At 44.3% G+C, this 25,436-nt stretch overlaps 1 protein-coding gene across 2 annotated transcripts; it reads right to left on the bottom strand.

Moving 5' to 3' along the window:
- Positions 1-5,979: 5,979 nt before the first annotated feature.
- On the bottom strand, positions 5,980-23,681 carry LOC106590652 (polypyrimidine tract-binding protein 2). 2 transcript variants are annotated; one of them, XM_014181787.3, is made up of 13 exons: positions 23,557-23,681; positions 22,740-22,767; positions 21,230-21,296; positions 19,734-19,936; positions 16,945-17,241; positions 15,686-15,796; positions 15,313-15,514; positions 13,869-13,984; positions 10,251-10,284; positions 9,652-9,744; positions 8,966-9,182; positions 8,274-8,351; positions 5,980-8,021 (listed from the first exon to the last, which is right to left on the bottom strand). In XM_014181787.3, exons 1-13 carry the CDS (start codon positions 23,562-23,564, stop codon positions 7,892-7,894), a joined length of 1,584 nt encoding a protein of 527 aa, XP_014037262.1. In that variant the 5' UTR covers positions 23,565-23,681; the 3' UTR covers positions 5,980-7,891. The 2 variants fall into 2 exon arrangements, with proteins under 2 accessions (XP_014037262.1, XP_014037263.1); XM_014181788.3 differs by lacking the exon at positions 23,557-23,681 and adding an exon at positions 23,050-23,150.
- Between the last annotated feature and the right edge of the window lie 1,755 nt (positions 23,682-25,436).

Below are 25,436 nucleotides of genomic sequence, written 5' to 3'. Positions count from 1 at the left end.
AGTCAATGTGGAGGCTATATACAGGGGGTACCAGTACAGAGTCAATGTGGAGGCTATATACAGGGTATTACGGTACAGAGTCAATGTGGAGGCTATATACAGGGTATTACGGTACAGAGTCAATGTGGAGGCTATATACAGGGGGTACCGGTACCGAGTCAATGTGGAGGCTATATACAAGGGGTACCGGTACAGAGTCAATGTGGAGGCTATATACAGGGGGTACCGGTACCGAGTCAATGTGGAGGCTATATACAGGGGGTACCGGTACCGAGTCAATGTGGAGGCTATATACAGGGGGTACCGGTACAGAGTCAATGTGGAGGCTATATACAGGGGGTACCGGTACAGAGTCAATGTGGAGGCTATATAGAGGGGGTACCGGTACAGAGTCAATGTGGAGGCTATATACAGGGTATTACGGTACAGAGTCAATGTGGAGGCTATATACAGGGGGTACCGGTACAGAGTTAATGTGGAGGCTATATACAGGGGGTACCGGTACTGAGTCAATGTGGAGGCTATATACAGGGTATTACGGTACAGAGTCAATGTGGAGGCTATATACAGGGGGTACTGGTACAGAGTCAATGTGGAGGCTATATACAGGGGGTATCGGTACAGAGTCAATGTGGAGGCTATATACAGGGGGTACCGGTACTGAGTCAATGTGGAGGCTATATACAGGGTATTACGGTACAGAGTCAATGTGGAGGCTATATACAGGGGGTACTGGTACAGAGTCAATGTGGAGGCTATATAACAGGGGGTACCGGTACCGAGTCAATGTGGAGGCTATATACAGGGGGTACCGGTACCGAGTCAATGTGGAGGCTATATACAGGGGGTACCGGTACTGAGTCAATGTGGAGGCTATATACAGGGGGTACCGGTACAGAGTCAATGTGGAGGCTATATACAGGGGGTACCGGTACAGAGTCAATGTGGAGGCTATATACAGGGGGTACCGGTACAGAGTCAATGTGGAGGCTATATACAGGGGGTACCGGTACAGAGTCAATGTGGAGGCTATATACAGGGTATTACGGTACAGAGTCAATGTGGAGGCTATATACAGGGGGTACCGGTACCGAGTCAATGTGGAGGCTATATACAGGGGGTACCGGTACCGAGTCAATGTGGAGGCTATACACAGGGGGTACCGGTACCGAGTCAGTGTGGAGACTATATACAGGGGGTACCGGTACCGAGTCAGTGTGGAGACTATATACAGGGGGTACCGGTACCGAGTCAGTGTGGAGGCTATATACAGCGGGTACCGGTACCGAGTCAGTGTGGAGGCTATATACAGGGGGTACCGGTACCGAGTCAGTGTGGAGGCTATATACAGGGGGTACCGGTACAGAGTCAATGTGGAGGCTATATACAGGGGGTACCGGTACAGAGTCAATGTGGAGGCTATATACAGGGGGTACTGGTACAGAGTCAGTGTGGAGGCTATATACAGGGGGTACTGGTACAGAGTCAATGTGGAGGCTATATACAGGGTATTACGGTACAGAGTCAATGTGGAGGCTATATACAGGGGGTACTTGTACAGAGTCAATGTGGAGGCTATATACAGGGGGTACCGGTACAGAGTCAATGTGGAGGCTATATACAGGGGGTACCGGTACAGAGTCAATGTGGAGGCTATATACAGGTGGTACCGATACTGAGTCAATGTGGAGGCTATATACAGGGTATTACGGTACAGAGTCAATGTGGAGGCTATATACAGGGTATTACGGTACAGAGTCAATGTGGAGGCTATATACAGGGGGTACCGGTACCGAGTCAATGTGGAGGCTATATACAGGGGGTACCGGTACAGAGTCAATGTGGAGGCTATATACAGGGGGTACCGGTACCGAGTCAATGTGGAGGCTATATACAGGGGGTACCGGTACAGAGTCAATGTGGAGGCTATATACAGGGGGTACCGGTACAGAGTCAATGTGGAGGCTATATACAGGGGGTACCGGTACAGAGTCAATGTGGAGGCTATATACAGGGTATTACGGTACAGAGTCAATGTGGAGGCTATATACAGGGGGTACCGGTACAGAGTCAATGTGGAGGCTATATACAGGGGGTACCGGTACAGAGTCAATGTGGAGGCTATATACAGGGGGTACCGGTACAGAGTCAATGTGGAGGCTATATACAGGGGGTACCGGTACAGAGTCAATGTGGAGGCTATATACAGGGGGTACCGGTATTGAGTCAATGTGTAGGCTATATACAGGGTATTACGGTACAGAGTCAATGTGGAGGCTATATACAGGGGGTACCGGTACTGAGTCAATGTGGAGGCTATATACAGGGTATTACGGTACAGAGTCAATGTGGAGGCTATATACAGGGGGTACCGGTACAGAGTCAATGTGGAGGCTATATACAGGGGGTACCGGTACAGAGTCAATGTGGAGGCTATATACAGGGGGTACCGGTACAGAGTCAATGTGGAGGCTATATACAGGGGGTACCGGTACAGAGTCAATGTGGAGGCTATATACAGGGGGTACCGGTATTGAGTCAATGTGTAGGCTATATACAGGGTATTACGGTACAGAGTCAATGTGGAGGCTATATACAGGGGGTACTGGTACAGAGTCAATGTGGAGGCTATATACAGGGGGTACCGGTACCGAGTCAATGTGGAGGCTATATACAGGGGGTACCGGTACCGAGTCAATGTGGAGGCTATATACAGGGGGTACCGGTACAGAGTCAATGTGTGGGGGTACAGGTTAGTCAAGGTAATTTGTTCATGTAGTTAGGGGTAAAGTGACTATGCATAGATAATAAACAGCGAGTAGCAGCAGTGTAAAAACACATTTTGGGGGGGGCAATTTGATAAATTTTTCAGCAGTCTTATTACTTGGGGTAGAAGCTGTTAAGGAGCCTTTTGGTCGTAGACTTGGTGCTCCGGTACCGCTTGCCATGCGGTAGCAGAGAAAACAGTCTATGACCTGGGTGACTGAAGTCTGACAATTTTATGGGCTTTCCTCTGACAATGCCTAGTATATAGGTCCTGGATGGCAGGAAGCTTGGCCCCAGTGATTTACTGGGCCGTACACACTACCCTCTGTAGTGCCTTATGGTCAGATGCCAAGCAGTTGCCATACCAGGCGGTGATGCAACCGGTCAGGATGCTCTCAATGGTGCAGCTGTAGAACTTTTTGAGGATCTGGGGACCCATGCCAAATATTTTCAGTCTCCTGAGGGGGAAAAGGTGTTGTCATGCCCTCTTCCCAACTTTTTTGGTGTGTTTGGACCATGATAGCTTGTTGGTGATGTGGACAACAAGAAACTTGAAACTCTTGACCCACTCCACTACAGCCCCGTCGATGTTAATGCGGGTCTCTACGGCCCACCTTTTCCTGTAGACCACTATCAGCTCCTTAGTCTTGCTCAGATTGAGGGAGAGGTTGTTGTCCTTGCACCACACTGCCAGGTCTCTGACCTCCTCCCTATAGGCTGTCTCATCGTTGTAGGTAATCAAGCGTAGCACTGTTGTGTCATTGGCAAACTTAATAATAGTGTTGGAGTTGTGTTTGGCCACGCAGTCATGGGCTAACAGGGAGTACAGGAGGGGACTAACCACGCACCCCTGAGGGGCCCCAGTGTTGAGGATAATGTTGTTGCCTACCCTTACCACCTGGGGGAGGACCATCAGGAAGTACAGGATCCAGTTGCAGAGGGAGGTTTTTGGTCCCAGGGTCTGAGCTTTGTGGGCACTACGGTGTTGAGCGCTGAGCTGTAGTCAATGAACAGCATTCTCACATAGGTGTTCCTTTTGTCCAGGTGGGAAAGGGCAGTGTGGAGTGCAGTTGAGATTGCGTCATCTGTGGATCTGTTGGGGCGGTATGCAAACTGCAGTAGGTCTCGAGTATCCGGGATGATGCTGTTGATGTGAGCCATGACCAGCCATGGGGCAGTAATCATTTAGGCAGGTTACGTTCTCTTCCTTGGGCACAGGGATTATGGTGGTCTGCTTGAAACATGTTGGTATTACACACTCAGTCAGGGAGAGGTTGAAAATGTCAGTGAAGACACTTGCCAGTTGGTCCGCGCATGCTTTGAGTACACATCCTGGTAATCCGTCTGGCCCCGCGGCTTTGTGAATGTTGACCTGTTTAAAGGTCTTGCTCACATCGGCTACCGAGAGCGTTATTACACAGTCGTAGGGAACAGCTGGTGCTCTCATGCATGCTTCAGTGTTGCTTGCCTCAAAGTGAGCATAAAAGACATTTAGCTTGACTGGTAGGCTTGCGTCACTGGGCAGCTCATGGCTGGGTTTCCCTTTGTAGTCCGTAATAGTTTTCAAGCCCTGCCACAACCGAAGTGGTAGAAATGAGGTAAAATGGATTTAAGTTAGCCTGTATTAAAGTCCCCAACCACTAGGAGCGCCACTTCTGGATGAGCATTTCCTTGTTTGTTTATGGCCTTATACAGCTGGTTGAGTGCGGTCTTAGTGCCAGCATCGGTTTGTGGTGGTAAAAAGACGGCTTTTGAATAATATAGATGAGAGATCTCTTGGTAGATAATGTGGTCTACAGCTTATCATAAGGTACTCTACCTCATGCGAGCAATACCTCGAGATTTCTTTAATATTAGACATCGCGCACCAGCTGACAAATAGAAACACCCCGCTTCTCGTCTTACCAGACGTAGCTTCTCTGTCCAGCCGATGCATGGAAAATCCCGCCAGCTCTATATTATCCGTGTGTCATTCAGCCAGAACTCGGTGAAACATAAGATATTACAGTTTTTAATGTCCTGTTGGTAGGAGTCTTGATCATATATCATCCATTTTGTTTTCCAATGATTGCACATTGGCCAATAGAATGGATTGTAGTGGAAGTTTACTCACTGGCCTATGAATCCTCAGCAGGCAGCCCGACCATTTTTCTCCATCTTTTCTTTATGCAAATAATTCCCATCTCCCTGAAGCAGCTCTCACTTACATGACTCACTCAGATATCTTAATTCTTGTTAGCCAATGCCCATCACATGATCAGGTCCTTCTCACAGGCATCTCAGCTATGAAGTAGGCTCCAAGTGAAGACAGACACATCGGGACACAACTGCTGGGTCCATCTTATCGAATTCCAAGGTGTATATTGAAGATGCTAGAAGAACTGTCCACAAGGTGAGTAGGCCTAACGAACAGCAATCTACTATCCCCCGTAGTACAAAAGTTGACCTATTCTATTGGTCAGCTTGTCATTCGGTGCAATAAATATTCCAAACATCTGGGACAGTTGTCGGTTGCAATAGATCTTAAATTTATACAACACATCAAAAACAACAACATTTAAGCAATGAGGCTGATGCAACAGATCAGAACGTTTAGCTTAAAATGTTGATCAACTAAACTATTAGGCTATTTCTTCCCATTATAAGCGCAGCACTGCGCACACGGCTGTAGGCTATTAGAGCGAATGTTCCAAAATAACATCAATTAGCGGGAAAATATTGTTCTCAAAAGTGACCGAAAATGTGATTATGCGTATAATGCTTTATTATAAAAGGTGTATTTTTATGGTGAAAATTATCTTCCCCAAACTTGAAACTCACGTGCCGCCTATGTATGCCAGTTAGGCTCTACACGGGTTGTAAAGCGGATTAATGTGCTTCATTTTAAAGAAGTTATTTGGCCACTTTAGTTGATACAAACAAACCTTATCTAAACATACATGCACCTGTCTCGGAAAAGTAACACTATGCACTTAAATAGCGAATGGAGGACGCTTTTCCCGTGGTTCATTTTCATGCCAGCCAGGTAGGCTATACTCCTGATGTAAAGGTAAGCAATGTGCTTATCTTGTCTATTATTGTTCTGTATAATGTCATGTTCTGTGTGGACCCCAGGAAGAGTAGCTGCTCTTTAGTAACAGCTAATGGGGATCTGAATAAAATATAAGCAAGAGTGGAGAGAAAAGATGAGCAGGTCGCAGAGAGAGACAGAAGTGGATACAGAGCTACAGAAGTTTATTGAACATGCTACAGAGGAAAAGCAGAACACACACACGAGAGAAGAGAAACATTTGAAACAAGTCCGACCAAATCTCCCGACTTTGTTAGAAAATTATTTTAATTGTGCCGCTTCCAAACTATATCTGAATCTTACATTTCCAGAGATGTAAAAATGTAAATAAAATAGAAAATATACACGACTTTTTCCCCTCTTGAAAACATACATTTCTAGACACGTTTATCCAGCAAGTTGAGGTTGTGGGATTCTTAAAACAAGAGTGGGTATTATATATAGGTCTGCTTAAAATAACTGTAGAAGGAATTAATGTCGTTGATAATGAATCAGGTCCTGTACCTTAAATTAACGATTTTTTTTTCTCCTCCCAGATACACAAAATATATCAGAGAGGTTCATTCAAATGTTGATTAATTTCCTTTGTGATACAACTGTAAATTAAAGACTAAAAGGCACAAACTTTGGTCCCAACCAGGGTTGTCCCTCTTAACAGCAACACGTTGACGTCATAACAGGTTATTTCACTAACCTCTTCCAACAGCAGATTTTTGGTAAAATTTTATTTGTCACAAAAACAGTCATAATATTGTCATGATATTTGCTTTTGTCGTGTGTATGACAATATTGTGACAGTTAAGTGCAGTTCTAATTAGTAAAGTATTACAAATGTATGTTTTATTCCAAGAACTAGAAAGAGCTTAGAAAACCACTTACCTCCTACCCATGTACATGAATGTGATGAAAAACAAAGGAAAGTAAAAACCTATAAAGAATAGCAACATTAAGACTATTTTAGTAAATGTTTAAACTAAAAATGGGAAAAATAACTAGGGTTAAATCGGTATTGTTGGTTGTTCGTCTACAAGAAACCTTCAAGCAACATGGTCTAAATTAGCTAAGAAATTACAAAAAAAAAATAAAAGACTGATTCAACTTCAATCTCATATTGTTCCCCACTCCACAACAACCACAGTGAATTTAACGAAAGAAGACTCCACAAATTGAACAGCAACTGAAAAAGGCAAAACTTGGGTGGCAGAAACTTACAAACTCCACAGTGACACGGGAGAAGAAGAAACAAATCATGTTAAATTTCACATCAAAATTAATGTGCCTCAAAATCAGACAGGGATTCAATGTCAATATTTGGATGTAAAAAGAGTTGATAGTCTGGTAAGGCACATATCTTGTAGAACTAATCATAGTCAAAAGAGGCGCCCATGTCCACTCATCCACCCTTCATAATGAGAAGGTAGAAAAGGCAAATAGTTTGCTGATCATACAAATGGGTTATGGGATTAACACAGGGGTCAGGATCAGGGGTTATGGGATTAACACAGGGGTCAGGATCAGGGGGTATGGGATTAACACAGGGGTCAGGATCAGGGGTTATGGGATTAACACAGGGGTCAGGATCAGGGGTTATGGGATTAACACAGGGGTCAGGATCAGGGGGTATGGGATTAACACAGGAGTCAGGATCAGGGGTTATGGGATTAACACAGGAGTCAGGATCAGGGGTTATGGGATTAACACAGGGGTCAGGATCAGGGGTTATGGGATTAATACAGGGGTCAGAATCAGGGGGTATGGGATTAACACAGGGGTCAGGATCAGGGGATATGGGACTAACACAGGGGTCGGAATCAGGTGAAGGGGTTAAAATGTCCTCAAAACATAAGTACAATTTCTTTCCCCGATTTTGAGTTTCTGGTTCTCTCTGAAGGAATGACTAATAACACTTAGAAAGAAACAATGAAAAGAAAAACAATAAGGTCAAAATGTGGTCCCCAGAGTCTGGAACGAGTCAACAGGGTTAACAAATGCCAGCCAAAATCTGCTAGGGAAAAATAGAAAGCGATGGATGTTGTGGAGGATCATTATGCAAGTTTAGATGGTGGATTTGGAGAAGGAGACTCTCAGGTGATGGTTGTCGCCCATGTTGTAGTTGTGGAGGTCAATCAGACCCTGGATGGCCTCTTCCACCGTCGACATCTGGAGCAATGCCATTTTGTGATCCCTGGGAAGAGAAGATGGTTGAACACATTGAAATACAACTTGGATTTGTCCAAACTGTTCCCTCAGAATGTAGTGTATATTCTGCTCTCAACCACCACACAGAATAGACAGGAACACAGGCTCAGCAAGTCTCATCACTCCCTGGAGCTAGCCACAGAGCTAAGGAGTGTCGGAATCAATTCTCAAGTTCATTCACAACCAATTGAAGAACTGTAGCTCAGTTCTGTTATTATAGCGGTGAAGAGAGACGTACTGGAAGAACTTGAATGCGTTCACAGTTCCCCCGGCGTTGGAGAACAGCAGTCGGAGGTCTTCCTCGGTTACGTCCGTTCTGTGGAAACACGTAAACTTAGCATTCTAAAGGACACAGCCAACCCAGACCATTACCTTTCTTTAACTAGTCATGTCAGTTAAGAACAAATTCTTATTTTACAATGACGGCCTACCCCGGGCCAAACCCGGACGACGCTGGGCCAATTGTGCGCCGCCCTATGGGACTGCCAATCACGACCGGTTGTGATACAGCCTGGAATCGTACCAGGGTCTGTAGTGACGCCTCTAGCACTGAGATGCAGTGCCTTGGACCGCTGCGCCACTCGGGAGACCTAAGACTTCACTGATCTAAGAAGAGTTTTGTATGAACTCATAATGGTTATTGTTAGGATTTGAACATGGTAAGCAGATCCTCTGTCTGTTGGTGTATTCCCCTAGACATAAAGTTCCTTTAACTTTTCTTCCAGGTATAGATGTTGCCTCAGATTACCTTCCCCAGGGTCAGATTACACTCCCCAAATCCTAGTGAGAAAGCACAAAACTGTCCTTAAAGTCAGTGTCTAGGGGGAATACACTGACACAGGATGTGCTTATAATCTCCAAATAACTAACAATAACCATTATGAGCTAATACAAAACTGTTCTAAGATCAGTGTGTAGTGGTAGACTTACGGGATGTTGGAGAGGTGAAGAGTGGTGGTGGGAGGGAAAATATTCTGAAAGTTCTTGGAGCCAGGCTTCTTGAAGCGGTGCAGGGGTGAGTTAGTGAAGTCCTTGGTGAGGCCCTGGTCATCCAGTCCATCCCTGGGCAGCTGCACTGAGGTGTGCTTAGACAGAGCCACCCTGATGGCTTTCCCATGCATCTTCTGTCCATTCAGGTGACTCATAGCTGGAAGTATTTCATTTGTACCGAGTGAGTTTTTATACAGCAGTACTGTGTCCCAAGGCAATCACCCCCCCTGCATTTAGGAGAGAATCTACTTCAAAAAGAATGGAACAATCAATCAACTAGACACTAAATAAATCTGGGGAGATGTCCTTTTTAAACAGTCAATAAACATGAGACAATGGAGGAGGAGGACCATGTTACCTAGCCGGGGCCGGGGCCTTACCTAGCTAGCCGGGGCCTTACCTAGCTAGCCGGGGCCTTACCTAGCTAGCCGGGGCCTTACCTAGCTAGCCGGGGCCTTACCTAGCTAGCCGGGGCCTTACCTAGCTAGCCGGGGCCTTACCTAGCTAGCCGGGGCCTTACCTAGCTAGCCGGGGCCTTACCTAGCTAGCCGGGGCCTTACCTAGCTAGCCGGGGCCTTACCTAGCTAGCCGGGGCCTTACCTAGCTAGCCGGGGCCGTGGTCTTACCTAGCTGGGCTTGGTTGGCATCAGCCATCTGTATCAGAGCACTGTCTTTCTTATTGTAGAGGATCTTCACCCTCTGGGCATCACCATACACCCCTAGGTTAAAGTCATGAGCAGACGAGAGGAGGGCGAGGAAGAGGAGGAGGAAGAGGAGACAGTGAGGAAACACTTTAGCACTTGAGATAGAGGGAAAGTTTAGGCAAGGCAGAGACAGAGTAAGAGGCTAGATAGAGAGAGTGAATGTAGGCTAGAGATCATTCATCAGAATTAACATTTGAAGAGAGTTGACAAGAGGTGTGTGTGTGTATAAAGGACAGATTGAGACACCCCATACACAGATAAGTTAATGACATGTTTGGCTAATTAAACTACTGTACAGGCTATGCCAAATCAATGTACCATGCATTAACACAAATCTATGGATGGATCAATTTCGATAGCCAAAGAGACAGAGAACCAAACCAATGTAACAGAGGAACAACAAAAACTACAAGTCAAAACAATTACTGCAATATGGAAATGAACTAAATAAAAAGTGAATGTCTCTTTAGAACAGAAATAAGCATTAACAGAAAAGCAACAGAGAGCTAACAACAACATACCGAAGAGAGTAAACAGACTTTGGGGCGTAACCATCTTTAGAAGAGGAGAAGAGAGCAAGCAGCAGAAGACAGGAAGACAGGTAGAAGAGTCGGAGCGGAGGTAGAGAGCGGAGATGGACAGATCATCCATAACGGAGAAGGGTGGTTTCCCGTAGAATGGTGACGGTGGTCATGGAGTATATGGTTCAAGGCAGTTAATTTGGGGATGAAAGTTGGTCCAAGGGAACAGGTTTTGTTCAAGCACCAAGCATGAGCAGGGGGGTTATAGAGATGGAGGGATGGATGGAGGAGAGAGAGCGCGAGATGGGGGAGGGATGAAGGGTAGGTAGTTGGGGAAGGGAGGGAGAGTGCGAGAGAGGGATGAAGGGTAGGTAGTTGGGGAGGGAGGGAGAGAGAGAGAGGGATGAAGGGTGGGTGGGTAGGTAGGGAGAGAAGGGAGAGAGAGAGAGATGTAGGTTAAGTAGGTGGGGAGGGAAGGAGGGAGGGAGGGAAGGAAAATGTAAATGTAAAAAACAAAGTGAGGGAGGGAGACAAATTAAAATACAGGTCAGTACACAGGAAATGATGCAGGAGTTTGGTCAGACTGACTGGTTCATGTACTTTATCACAACTAAACGAGCAAATAATCTGGGCCAAATGTAAATCATCCCCTTGACAAACATGGGTAAGGTACAGTCAATGTCAAAATCACAAATCATAGGAGTTATAGTCTAGCAATGAAGAAACAAAAAGGCATGCGATAGGCTAGCGCATGAAGTCCAGGATCATTCGGTGCGTAGTAAAGGGTATGAAATGAAGATAAGTAGTAGAAAGAACATGCAGTCAAATCTCTGTTTAGTATCATCGACATGCAAGAACAGACATAAAACCACCTGGAAGCACTTTGGCATCCATAGATCCTGTTTGACCCCACAGACACACGTCAACAGGGTGTGGGGGCCAACAAAAAATAAATAACTGCAAGTCTAAGTATCTGAAATACGGGGTCGTCTCCATAGAGACAGAGAGGTAAAGTCAGGAGAGGAGACAGTTACATTTCAGTTCAGTACGACAAAAGGAGAGAGAGAATAGGAGAGTTAACCAGCTTCAGCTCAACATGGCAGAGTGAGGAGAGATTAGTATTAGAGGTCGACCGATTAATCGGAATGGCCGATTAATTAGGGACGATTTCAAGCTTTCATAACAATCGGTAATCGGAATTTTTGGCCACCGATTTGCCGATTTTTTAGTCTTTATCTTTTTACACCTTTATTTAACTAGGCAAGTCAGATTAAGAACACATTCTTATTTACAATGACAGCCTAGAAACGGGGGTTAACTGCCTTGTTCAGGGGGGATTCGTTTCTGCAACCTTCGGTTACCAGTCCAACGCTCTAACCACCTGCCTTACATTACACTCCACAAGGATTAACAGGCTGACTACCTGTTACGCGAGGGCAGCAAGAAGCAAAGGTAAGTTGCTAGCTAGCATTAGACTTATAAAAAAAACGATCAATCTTAACGTAATCACTAGTTAACTACACAATGGTTGATGATATTACTAGTTTATCTAACGTGTCCTGCGTTGCATATGATCGATGCGGTGCCTGTTAATTTTCATTGAATCACAGCCTACTTCGACAAACGGGTGTTGATTTAACAAGCGCATTTGCGAAAAAAGTACTGTCGTTGCACCAATGTACCTAACCATAAACATCAATGCCTAACAGGAATATTTAGACTTAGTCACCCGTTAGATAAAATACGGAACGGTTCCGTATGTCACTGAAAGAAAAAAACGTTTGTTTTCGAGATGATAGTTTCCAGATTTGACCATATTATTAATGACCCAAGGCTCGTATTTCTGTGTGATTATTATATTATAATTAAGTCTATGATTTGATAGAGCAGTCTGACTGAGCGGTGGTAGGCAGCAGCAGCAGGCTCGTAAGCATTCATTCAAACAGCCCTTCGCTGTGCTTCAAGCATTGCGCTGTTTATGACTTCAACCTGAGTGGGTATAATTTGTGGAACGTTCCAACAGGAATCTATTCCAAACACTTCGTAAATAACAAGGTTTCCAAAAAACAACGCATACAAAGTTGTATAGCGGCAGAATAAGATACCGGGTAGGGAGTGGTCTATTTCATTGCGTTTTTCACTCATCACGTTTATTCCGAAAAATGTCTGTCCTCACATGTCTGTTTGCCTATGGACAGACATTAAGAATAAGCTACGTGGTGAGTTGATGCCTATTCGGCAGCTAGTTAGCTTGGTTTGTATGTGTTGCTACTTTGTATGCGTTGTTGGTTGGCAACCTTTTACTTTAAGTTTTTTGGAACAGATTCCTGTTGGAACGTTCCACAAATTATACCCACCCCTTCAAGCCTATCAACTCCTAAGATTAGGCTGGTGTATCCGATGTGAAATGGCTAGCTAGTTAGCGGGTGCACGCTAATAGCGTTTCAAACGTCACTCGCTCTGAGACTTGGAGTAGTTGTTTCCCTTCCTCTACATGGGTAACGCTGCTTCGAGGGTGGCTGTTGTCGATGTGTTCCTGGTTTGAGCCCAGGTAGGAGCGAGGAGAGGGACGGAAGCTATACCATTACACTGGCAATACTAAAGTGCCTCTAAGAACATCCAATAGTCAAAGGTATATGAAATACAAATCGTATAGAGAGAAGTAGTCCTATAATAACTACAACCTAAAACTTCTTACCTGGGAATATTGAAGACTCATGTTAAAAGGAACCACTAGCTTTCATATGTTCTCATGTTCTGAGCAAGGCACTTAAACATTAGCTTTCTTACATGGCACATATTGCACTTTTACTTTCTTCTCCAATACTTTGTTTTGCATTATTTAAACCAAATTGAAAATGTTTCATTATTTATTTGAGGCTAAATTGATTTTATTGATGTATTATATTAAGTTAAAATAAGTGTTCATTCAGTATTGTTGTAATTGTCATTCCATAAAAAAATGGAAAAGAATCGGCCGATTAATCGGTATCGGCTTTTTTTTGGCGGGTCCTCCAATAATCGGTATCGGCGTTGAAAAAAATCATAATCGGCCGACCTCTAACTAGTATTAACCAGCTTCAGCTCAACATGGCAGAGGGATGAGAGCGTTAATATGTCATAGAGAGGAGAGTTAACACGGCGGAGAGATGAGTGTTAACCAGCTTCATCTCAACACGGCAGAGAGAAAAGATGAGTGTGTTGACATGGCAGAGAGAGGAGAGATGTGTGTGTTAACCAGCTTCATCTCAACATGGCAGAGAGAGGAGAGATGAGTGTTAACCAGCTTCATCTCAACACGGCAGAGAGAAAAGATGAGTGTGTTGACATGGCAGAGAGAAGAGAGATGAGTGTTAACCAGCTTCATCTCAACATGGCAGAGAGAGGAGAGATGAGTGTTAACCAGCTTCATCTCAACACGGCAGAGAGGAGTGAGAGAGAGATTAGAGTGAGATTAGAGTGTTAACATGGCAGACAGATGAGAAAGAGAGAGGCTCAGTCTGCACTGGCAGGCTTCGACATTTTTATGGAGAGGAGAGAGAGGAGAGAGAGTGAGAGTTTTGGTTTGTGATAAGAGTTTGGCCTATGTCTGGAGGGGGTAGATGGATCATTACTGACCTCTTCGTTGAGGTTGGAGGCCAGGAGCACGCCGCTGGAGCCAGAGTGACCAGACAGAGCTACCCTCCCCGCAGCAGCAGCAGCCGCTGCTGCAGCATTCAGCGGGCTCAGGCCACCTGGAGAGGTCAGAGCGGTCAGGAGTTAGACCCAACATACGAAGCCGAGGATGAATTCCGCTCACCCTGGGCTAGTGAGGGCAGAGATTTCCCTTTAGGACCAACAGAATGGTGGAAAATATGCAAACTCCGCCCACCCAGAGACCTGGGCGAGGTAAAAAAAAAAAAGAATGATTTCCCTGGCAGTCAGGTACAGACGGATACAGACAGTCCAGCAATAGTGATTCCACCTGACACTAGACAAGGACCATGTTAACAAACATGAGCAGAGAGACAGATAGATCTCACAGAACCAGAGATGTAAAAAGCAGAGCTCGCCCCTAAACCAGTGTCACGCTTCCAACTTCCTAACGCCAAGAGCCCCAAAGAACACGCCGGGGGGGGGGGGGGGGGGGGGGGGGTTCTAACCGAGCAGAGAGAGGAGAGGGGGGTTCTAACCGAGCAGAGAGAGGAGAGGGGGGTTCTAACCGAGCAGAGAGAGGAGGGGGGTTCTACCCGGGATCTAACCAAGCAGAGAGGAGAGGTTCTACCCGGGATCTAACCGAGCAGAGAGAGGAGAGGTTCTACCCGGGATCTAACCGAGCAGAGAGAGGAGAGGGGGGGGTTCTACCCGGGATCTAACCGAGCAGAGAGAGGAGAGGGGGGGGGTTCTACCCGGGATCTAACCGAGCAGAGAGAGGAGAGGGGGGGGTTCTACCCGGGATCTAACCGAGCAGAGAGGAGAGGGGGGTTCTACCCGGGATCTAACCGAGCAGAGAGAGGAGAGGGGGGGGTTCTACCCGGGATCTAACCGAGCAGAGAGAGGAGAGGGGGGTTCTACCCGGGATCTAACCGAGCAGAGAGAGGAGAGGGGGGGTTCTACCCGGGATCTAACCGAGCAGAGAGAGGAGAGGGGGGGGGGTTCTACCCGGGATCTAACCGAGCAGAGAGAGGAGAGTGGGGTTCTACCCGGGATCTAACCGAGCAGAGAGGAGAGGGGGGTTCTACCCGGGATCTAACCGAGCAGAGAGGAGGTTCTACCCGGGATCTAACCGAGCAGAGAGGAGAGGGGGGGGTTCTACCCGGGATCTAACCGAGCAGAGAGAGGAGAGGGGGGGTTCTACCCGGGATCTAACCGAGCAGAGAGAGGAGAGGGGGGGGTTCTACCCGGGATCTAACCGAGCAGAGAGAGGAGAGGGGGGGGTTCTACCCGGGATCTAACCGAGCAGAGAGGAGAGAGGAGGTTCTACCCGGGATCTAACCGAGCAGAGAGGAGAGGGGGGGTTCTACCCGGGATCTAACCGAGCAGAGAGGGGGGGGGGGGGGACGACAACTACCTGGGATCTTACCGAGCAGAGAGTTGGAGTCCTTGCCTTGGAAGGCAGCAGCCATGTTGGGGTCCATGGCAGGCTGTCCGTCCCCTGCAGGGAGCTCTGGCCGTGTGTAGTCACGGCTCTTGTCGTTGTTGTACTTGACGTTCAGGTTGACCAGCTTGGAGTAGTCGATGCGGAGCGTACAGCACGAGTTGTAGATGTTCTGACCATCCAGGGCCTGAGGAACAATGAAACGATTCCAGTGGAGTATATGTAATGATAAGTGAAGTATATTGGAAATCTTCGCGAAACAGCAACTAGACAAATTTACATATACACCAACGTGCAACGAAATAATAAAACTCTGTTCATTATCAATTTGTTATGTACTATGAGAAGTCCCACTCACTATTTTGGCTTGCTGGGCGGTCGGTGGGTCGTTGAACTGCAGCAGAGCCTGGAACTGATTGTTCTTGGTGAATGTGATTATCTTCATGACCGTGCCAAACTTTGAGAAGATCTGACCCCCACCCCCCAAAAAAAAACAGCAATACAAAAACATTGAAAATACAACCTCTACGAAATAGCTGATGTTTAACTATCAAATGGAATATTAAACTACTTGTCAAAAAACATCCTCATTTTGCAATGAGATAAAAGGGCAGAAGAGAGTCAAGTTTCAAGTTGTAATGTAAGTACAGTGAAATGCCTTTCATGCAAACTCAAAACCCAACAGTGCAATAATCAATAACAAAGTGAATGGCAAGGCACTGTCTCTGCCTGGCCGGTTCCCCTCTCTCCACTGGGATTCTGCCCCCCCCCCATTCGTGGTTGGAGTATAATGATTTTGCGAGTCTTCCTACCACACCTCATGGATGGCAGGGAGCTCGGCCCAAGTGATGTACAGGGCTGTCCACAACACCCTCTGTGGAACCATGCAATCGAGGGAGATGCTATTGCCATACCAGGCAGTGATGCAGCCAGTCAAAATGCTCTCAATGGTACAGAGGATTTGAGGGGCCCATTTTTATCTGTCTTAATGCTGTTGTGCCTTCTTTGGACCATTTTAAGTCTTTAGTGATGGACACCAAGGAACTCGAAGCTCTCGACCTGCTCCACTGCAGCCCTGTTGATGGGGGCGTTTCGAGTCTTGTTGGTAGAAAATCTGCGATCGGAGGTCATCCATCTTATTGTCAAGTGACTATGTTGGCCAGCGGGTTGGGCAGAGGTGGCCGGTTTTACCTTTATCTCACCAGGATTCTCCACCCCCTTTTGCCTCCAATGCCGGCGTTTTCGCTTGGGTAGCCCGAAAATTGGGTCAGAATTACAGAGAGAGCCCAGGGAAGATGAGTAGAAGTTGAAGCCGGAATTGGGGTAAGTAACTGCTGGTCTGATGTTCAAAAGTTATTATCGGTTGTAAGAATTAATAGTGCATACATTTAATAATGCATGAAAATAAAGCAAAAAGAAACAAAAATAATCACAAATAGCAAAGTTTGGTCGGAGTTTGCAAAACAGCTGCCATCCAGTAGAGCGCCATTGATTCGGATCACGTCTGTACAAAATGGAGGATAACCACAAGAAAAAAAATGTGTATTTGCATTCATAAATCTGCCCTCTGACAAACCTATTAGAAAAACTAAAAATACATAGGGAATTGTTGGTTACCTGCTGCAGCACATCCAGAGTGACTGGGTAGAACATGTTGTCAATGATTATTCTGAGCACAGGGCTTGATGCAGCGGTTAGATCTACAATGGAGCCTGACGTAGGAGTACCTCCTCCTTGGACCGCTGACACCGCCTGCAGGACCGCCTGGGCCCGCTGGTTTCCACTATCTGTTTTGAGTGCTTTGTGGTTGGAATACTGGATGAATACGGGGACGTTCCGAACATGCGGTGTTACAGTAGAGTAGTAGTTGATCATGGTTATTGCTGCTTCCTCTGTCCCCAGCTCCAAGAAAGCCTGAAGACCAATAGATAGGAACAGCATTTAGACTTCTGTTAGGCTATATACCCAATGGCATCCTAAGTCTTATGATACAGTTCAATGAAACTGTACCATGTCTGTATCCAAGGTTCCAGGGTAACATTTTCCCCTGGTGGCACCAAGTTTTTCCAGTTGGAGGCACCAGCCTACGATTTGGTCACACCCCCCCCCCAAAAAAACGTTTTGTATATTTTTATAATATTTTACTCCTAATATTATTGTTTTTTTTATGTTCAATAAAATGAATTTGCCTACATCTTTATGTGCACTAATATCATATTCAAATTTATTTTAGAGATAATTCTCCACCGGAATAACTAAAACACATTAGCTAGATGGCTAACTGTAAATATAATACTCACTGCTAGTAGCCATGTATTAAGCTAACAATACATTTTGTTTATGTCTAAAAGAACAATGCCGTTGTAGTCTACCACTCAATGAAGGCCTATGAAATCGCAAAGATCAAATGCGCAGGTCGCTTGCTCCGTATCTCAAAGCCATATCATATATCTTGGTTGTAAGATAGTTGCTATCGAGCTCAAAATTGAGAGCAGAGAAGAAAAAAAAAGTATTCATACATACAGAAAACTGATAAGCTCCTTTCTTCAACTGTGACAACAGGAGAGCTGTGTTTTTCAGCCAATTTTGTTATACAATTCGAAACGCTTTTCTTTCTCCGAGAGCATTTTTCCCCCCTGGGAAATAATAGTGGTTGGCACGACTGCATCAGTAGGAAACAGGTACCAGGGGCAGGTAGACACTCATCACAGGAATCATGCGGATAATGTACTTTACGGTTTGACCAAAACATGGTTTTAGCCTCCTAAACAAATTCTACTTGCTAAGCCAAGTCAAAGGGTCGCAAAATGTGATTAAATGGTAGCAGTCTGGAACCCTGGTATCATTAAATACTTTATAGACAGGGAGTGGGACATAAACGAAGAAAACATGGCGATTAACGCAACAAAATTGTAAACACGACATTCATGTCAGACAAACAAACACAGCTCATGTTTTTTTTTTTTTTGTTAATCCTTGTGACAAGCAATACCAATGGATTAAAACACAGGCAATTATGACTCAGACAAGAGGTCACACAAGAAAGGACAAACGGCCAACCGAACATAGCCTACTCCTTGAAAGATAGACTGGCAAGCCCCTGACAAAGAACAATCTAAATTGGCTGCTGTATTATTCTGGGCCAAAGATCGTCTATTAAATTGACAGGACAGTGGACTGACCTCTGTAACAATGGAAATAGATGTCCTCAAAGATGGAAGGCAGGCGAGATCAGGTGGGACCATTCTAGCCAATGAGAGGGCAGATACGCATGTGAACTACAGGCCATAGTATCTTTGTTATTGGGCCATATTAGTGTTTGTGACAGCTGGGGCAGCGCCATTGAGGACAACTCCTCTTTCAAGCAGGGGTTGGAACCGGTTCAAGGAAAAGAACAGAAAAATACATTTGTCAAGGAACAGAATCAGAACCAGGAACGAAAGTGATCTATACTGTTACAGAAAAGAACCTTTATTTTAAAAGCATGGGAACCAGTTATTAACAACATAGTGCCTATGCAAAGCCCTTATTCTGTCACTCAGAAAAATATACCAGCGTCTGCCTGCCAGCTGAAAATCTTTGCCAGTGTTTATGCCTGTGTAGGCTACCTGCCCCTCCGAAGCATATGCTACTATAGCCTATTGTCATTACTTGATTCAGAAATTAGGGAGAGATTTTTTTTTTTTTTGGTCAACCAGTGATTTTTTATTAGAGAAGACATGATTGGGTTCCCGAGTGGCGCAGCGGTCTAAGGCACTGCATCTCAGTGCTAGAGGTGTCACTACAGACCCTGGTTCGAATCCAGGCTGTATCACAACTGGCTGTGATCAGGTTTCCCATAGGGCGGCGCACAATTGGCCCAGCATCGTCCAGGTTTGGCCGTCATTGTAAATAAGAATTTGTTCTTATCTGACTTGCGTAGTTAAATAAAGGTAACATTTAAATTGGATTTATTAACTCCAAAAATATGTTTTTATTTTAATTCTGGTGCCACTCTGCATACAAGCTTGTTAGTCCAACGTTAACTTTCAGAAGTTAAAAGTTCCGTCATAGAAGCCAATCCTCGGTAAGTATAACTGTGTGGACCTAATTCATAACAAGATGCCCAGCGTTTCAAGCCAAGCCCCCTCCTCAAACCTCCCTCGCCCTCTCCCCACTTGCAAAATGCCACGTGTCCACTTATATATATATATCAGTGCATTTGTAACAACCTAACCATTACCTAACTTCTATTAGATCAAATAGAGCTCACGTAGCAAATTAGCAATTACATTTTTTATTAACCAAATTCGACACTCATTGACCTACATACAAAAATTCCTCACATTGTGGGCTTATTTTTCGTATAGATTTTGGGCAGAGTAAAACCTTGCTGATCGCCTGGTCTCCTATCTAGGCACACTCACCTGGTTTTTCCCCTTAAGCGTCAGGATATTTGTGACCTTCCCGAAAGGTAACCCCAGGGCAATGACCTCCGATTCTGAAGTTTCATTGGGCAGTTTTCTGATGTGCAGCACACGAGAGGGAGGAGCCTCCATCCGGTCTTCCACTCTCAGCTTTTTACTGTCGCTCCCATTGGATTTACTGTCGCTCCCATTGGCTGTAACATCTAGATAGAAGAAAAGATAGCTTTTATTGTCCCAATCCTGCTCTGCTCTAAAGCCACCCCCCAGAAAGCACAAACACCCACTTACTTGAGAGGAGCACGGAATGAACACCAGACTCCATCCTCTTACAACGGATGAACACAAGTCATAGCTGAACTTCAGTATTAGTGTTTCATTCTCAAACATTTAAAGTATAATACTATATTTAGCATCTGAATGCAATATACACTGAATGTACAAAACATTAGGAACCCCCCCTCTTTTGCCGACAGAACAGCCTCAATTCATCAGGGCATGGACTCTACAAGGTTTTGAAAACGTTTTACAGGGATGCTGGCCCATGTTGATTTAAATGCTTCCCACAGTTGTGTCCACTTGGCTGAATGTCCTTTGGGTGTTGGACAATTCTTGATATACACTGGAAACAGTTGAGCATGAAAAACCCAGCAGCATTGCAATTCTTGACACACTCAAACCGGTACACCTGGCACCGACTACCATACCCCGTTCAAAGGCACTTAAAATCGTTTGTCTTGCCCATTCACCCTCTGAATGGCACACATACACAATGTCTCAATTGTCTCAAGGCTTAAAAATCCTTCTTTAACCTGTCTCCTCCCCTTCACCTACACTGACTGAAATAGATTTAACAGGTGACATCAATAAGGGACCATAGCTTTCACCTGGTCAGTCTATGTCATGGAAAGAGCAGGTGCTCCTAATGTTTTGTTGAGGCTTTCTAGATAAAGGATTTTAAGTTACATTAATACAGAAACTTTCTCAGTCAACCTGTGTCTGGCTTCATATTCTTCAGCCCCGGCGGCAGGTAGCTTAGTGGTTAGAGTGTTGGGCCAGTAACCGAAAGGTTGCTGGATCGAATCCCTGAGCTGACAAGGTAAAAATCGGTCGTTCTGCCCCTGAACAAGGAAGTTAACCCACTGTTCCCCAGTAGGCCGTCATTGTAAATAAGAATTTGTTCTTAACTGACTTGCCCGTAATTTTTATTTTATTTTAAATACCTTACTATAGTTTCTCTAAGATATTACAGCTATGTCCTGAAGAGATATAGCCTATCGAAATCCACAGCATCTCTATTTCAGTCACATGCTAGCGTGTAACGACCTACACATACTGAAACACCTCCCGTGAGGAAGACATTGACCAATACAGCCGTTCTACTTCAAACATTCATTAATCCTTTGACTTATTTGAATGCCGTTGGAACACGGTCAAATTACTTATGCAAATAACCTTTCAGAGAGGTCTTAGGAAAGAAAAGGGAACCCCAAACTTACCACTGATACTGCTCATGTCAGATCCACTGTTGTAGACACTGGTTGACATCAGCTCATCTGATCCTCTCTGGAGAAAGAAAACAAAGCGAGAGAAAGAAAGAGAGAAAGAAAGAAAGAGGGGGAGAGAGAAAGTGAGAGAATGAAATTGAGAGCAAGCAGAGCCCTTGAAAGACAACAATGAAATACAGCTCTCTCTCTCTCTCCGGACAGTTAGAGAAAACAGATGGGGGACCTAAAACACCACGCCTCGTTCTCTTTTTTCTAGTGTCAGTCAGTTTAATCTCATGGAGTCTCAAGATGTCAGGCATGTCATTTCATCTGGGAAATCCCCGAAGGCTCTGAGCCGTCTGTCCGCTGGGCTGCAGTTGGTGGCTGACGCGCTCAGCGTCCCGCTAAAACTGACAGACGGGACAGCAATACTATGCCTGGTGCAAATAGAGACCCAACTATCTAACAGGCCTGGGTCTTAAGCTTTTTTCTCTTTTTGTCTGAATTGTTCTTTATCTCTAACAAAATGTATAGACGCAATAACTCTGTAGGGCCAGAGTCCACAAATACATTTTAGTAAGTTGTCTAGCTTAAAAACGTGACAACTAGGCCAAGGCTAATTCACACCAGGGTTGGGAATGTAACTGAAAGGAATGCTTCTCAAAGCAAACTTTATTTTGGACACGAAACATTGATGAAATAAACAGAGGCAAAGCCCAGGTTTGTTATAAAGAGTATTTCCATTAGAGAAAGTTACCTTTGTTTTGCACCAGAGGGAACAAGGGTTATTGGACACAAATCAAGTTGGAAGGGTACAGGATCACAAAGCATTTATAAGAGAACAAATTTCTCCCTAAACAGAATCACCTTACGTTGTTCATATTTAGTTAGTGTTGTTCTAATATCATGAAAGCTAGAAATGAGGAGTTGAAATGTAGCCATATTTTTTGGACCCAATACTACATACTCTCTCAACAGTAGTAAGTTACATTTAGGATTCTGTACTCATACCAGTAGGCCTATGCCAAGATCCTGACTTGAAAGCACAACTTTTTTTTAACAATTGTTGTCAATGGGAGAGAGGTAAATTTGAGTTGTGTGTCCGTGTTAGGTATCTGCCCATAAAGTACTCTAGCGGTCGAAAAACTGGATGGAGGCAAACCTTGACCAGCGTGAGATACATTAAGCTACATCAGATTAATGTAACAACTCAACTGGGTAAGAAAAAAGGTTTTTGTATTGCCATAGCAATGAAAGGGAATTTCAAGATATGTTTTCCATGTATCTAACTAGCTTTAACCTTTGCCATAAAATAAATAAATATATTTAACCTTTACTTAACTAGGCAAGTTCTTATTTACAATGACGGCCTACCGGGGAACAGGGGGTTAACTGCCTGGTTCAGGGGCAGAACGACAGATTTGTACCTTGTCAGCTCCAGGATTCGAGCCAGCAACCTTTCGGTTACTGGCCCAACACTCTAACCTACCTGCCATAGAGAGGACATTGGGCTGAAGCTTACCTTCACACCAACTGCAACATCTCCCATACTGAAAAAGAGAAGGAACAGAATGATTAGCTACCTCGTTAAGCCAAATCTTTCCACAATTATAGCAGCATGCTGCTGCTTTACTTATCTGGAGTTTAACTAGCTAGTAGCTAAGGAAGTTAGCTAGCGGGCTAACGTTAGTGCCGTGGCTACATGCAAAAAGAAAACCACCAGTGGCAGACGTTTCTCTTTCTTCCTCGCCAGCACATACGTTAGCTAGTTAACTCCTAGTTACAACATAGCTAGTCATCTACACACGTTGACCACATATAAAATGGGTAACCTGTATGGCAATGCACGTTAGCCAGGGATTTTGTAGTTTAACGGTGTTGATAGCTTTTTGAGTGGATAGCTTACGCTAGCTACAATTCCGATCAACAAAGGATAAAACGAATGGTCACCGGACAAGTGACGACACACCCTGTCATGCTTGAGTGGTCCTCGTTTCTTAAGACTAGCCAGAGCTAGCCGCTTAAGCTAGCTAGTTAACTAACGTTAGCTGAACATGATTGCCCAGTCAATGTATTAGCTAGTTTCTGAACAGTTGCAAAAACAAAATATAATTTTAGTTATCTAACTAAAGCTAACTTGCTATCGCCGTCTGGCAGTTCACATGCCCAGCCAGGAGTTAGCTAGCTAGCCAAGCTAACGTAACGTTAGCTAGCTACCATTAGTTTAAATAAAAAAAACAAGCTAGGGTGAGGTAAGCAAGCTACTCGAATTTAATCAGCTAAATCTTGCCGCGCATGATTAATCGTTCATGAAAAACACATAGATGGCCAATACATACCCGTCCATTGCTAGAATATCGTTTATAAACGACACAGTTTTTTTGCACTTCTCTTGCCAACAGCACACACAACATACAACAAAATGGAGGGACTTGAGAGCTTGGCGGAAATAATCGAACCCGGCGGAAATAGTCGAACAAAAAAAGTGTTTCGTTTTACACGCAGCAGCATGTATTTTTCTCTGTAAAACCAATTTGAACATTTTAAGACATAATGGTAGCCTATTTTATATTTCATTGAGGCTTTACATTTATGCATTGTCATTAATTAGTCTACATCATTTTCTGTGAACATTGAGTTGTTGGGTTTTATTTTTTAGGCTATAGGCCTGTTTGTTTATCCTTTTAATGTAACTCTAGGTTGTGCTACTTGTGCCTATATCAAACATGGGCATGGCTATATTACACACATACACTGAACAAAAATATAAACCCAACATGTAAAGTGTTGGTTTCTCTTACATTTTGTGCATACATTTGTTTACATCCCTGTAAGTGAGCATTTCTCTTTTGCCAAGATAATTAATCCACCTGACAGGTGTGGCATATCAAGAAGCTGATTAAACTGTGTGATCATTAAACTGTGTGATCATTATTGTCCCCAGCAAGGCCACTCTAAAATCTGCAGTTTTGTCACACGACACAATGCCACAGATGTCTCAAGTTTTGAGGGAGCGTGGATAGGATAGGATAAAGTAATCCTTCTAACCCCCCCCCCCCCCCTTAAAAGATTTAGATGCACTATTGTAAAGTGGTTGTTCCACTGGATATCATAAGGTGAATCACACTAATTTGTAAGTCGCTCTGGATAAGAGCGTCTGCTAAATTACTTAAATGTAAATGTAAAATGTAAATGTTCAAGTAATTTAAAAAACGAAGAACCCCGCCCCCCCCCGCAGATTTGATACCTTCAGGGTTCCTATAATTTAATTTAAAGTCAAATAGCTAAATGATCCATGGTATGACCATCTTAAAACAGATAGAGATGTGAATCCAAGATATAAATTATTACTTTGAAAATTACATTTGAACTCAACCAGAGCTTGAAACCCTAGGCCTACATGTATTGTCTATTTTTAGTTGAACCACTGGGTTGAATTGAAACAATAGCTGTTGATGACTTTCGTAAATGCTATATAGGCCTAAATAGTATAATTGATTATATATGATTTATAAAGTATGGTTAGGCCTACATTTAATTTGCAGATAGACGGATTTTATTTATTTTGTAATCTGTTTTTCTGTGTATGGATATGTTATTCAATGTGTGTCGATGGGCTAATAGCAGTAAGGCCAAATTCAATGTTTCATTAAATATTCGTTTTTTATTTAGTAGAACCCCCCCCCCCCTAAGGATTAATGACAACATAAGGCCTGCCGTCACTTCTGTAGCTAAAATTGCACTGTTTTTGCTAGTGATAAACCTGTATTGATTTCCAATTTTCTGCTTACATTTTTATTGAGTCCCCCAGGAGTATGTGAAGCTGTGCCCTACCATCTCAGTCCAGCCGAGCTGAATCAATGTGTTAATAGCCCTGGCAAAAACTTCAATATTCTCTACTACTCTATTTCCAATTTGGTGCTCTATTAAAGACATCTTTCTTGTGCTGTCTGTCAGCGCTGTGGGATATGCTAGTGCGTATATACAGTAGATGATGTGTTTGGTGTCATGCGTCTATTAACTGAAGTCTATGTCCTCTGTTTCAAATCTTGTGCTAAGACATGTAGGTGCCAAATGTGAAAAAGATATCTATGACCAGGATACAAGGCATTTTCAGGGTGAACGGTAGGCCAGCACTAATACATGTTGTACATCTATGAATGGTTGAGTGCGTAACTCAGCCCGTGACTTTAGATGACAAGTATTTTCCAGACTAAGT

This window comes from Salmo salar, chromosome 29 (genome assembly GCF_965601325.2).
Source record: "Salmo salar chromosome 29, fSalSal1, whole genome shotgun sequence".
NCBI lineage: Eukaryota > Metazoa > Chordata > Actinopteri > Salmoniformes > Salmonidae > Salmo > Salmo salar.
The sequence above is the reverse complement of the archived record's forward strand: the minus strand, read 5'-3'. Positions and strand labels throughout refer to the sequence as shown.

Coding starts and splice junctions, on each gene's coding strand:
- LOC106590652 (XM_014181787.3), bottom strand. Junction 9,183..9,651: donor TGCCAACCAAGCCCAGCTAG/GTAAGACCACGG, acceptor AAATACTTCCAG/CTATGAGTCACCTGAATGGA. Junction 8,352..8,965: donor CTTCACCTCTCCAACATCCC/GTAAGTCTACCA, acceptor GTGTTTCCACAG/AACGGACGTAACCGAGGAAG.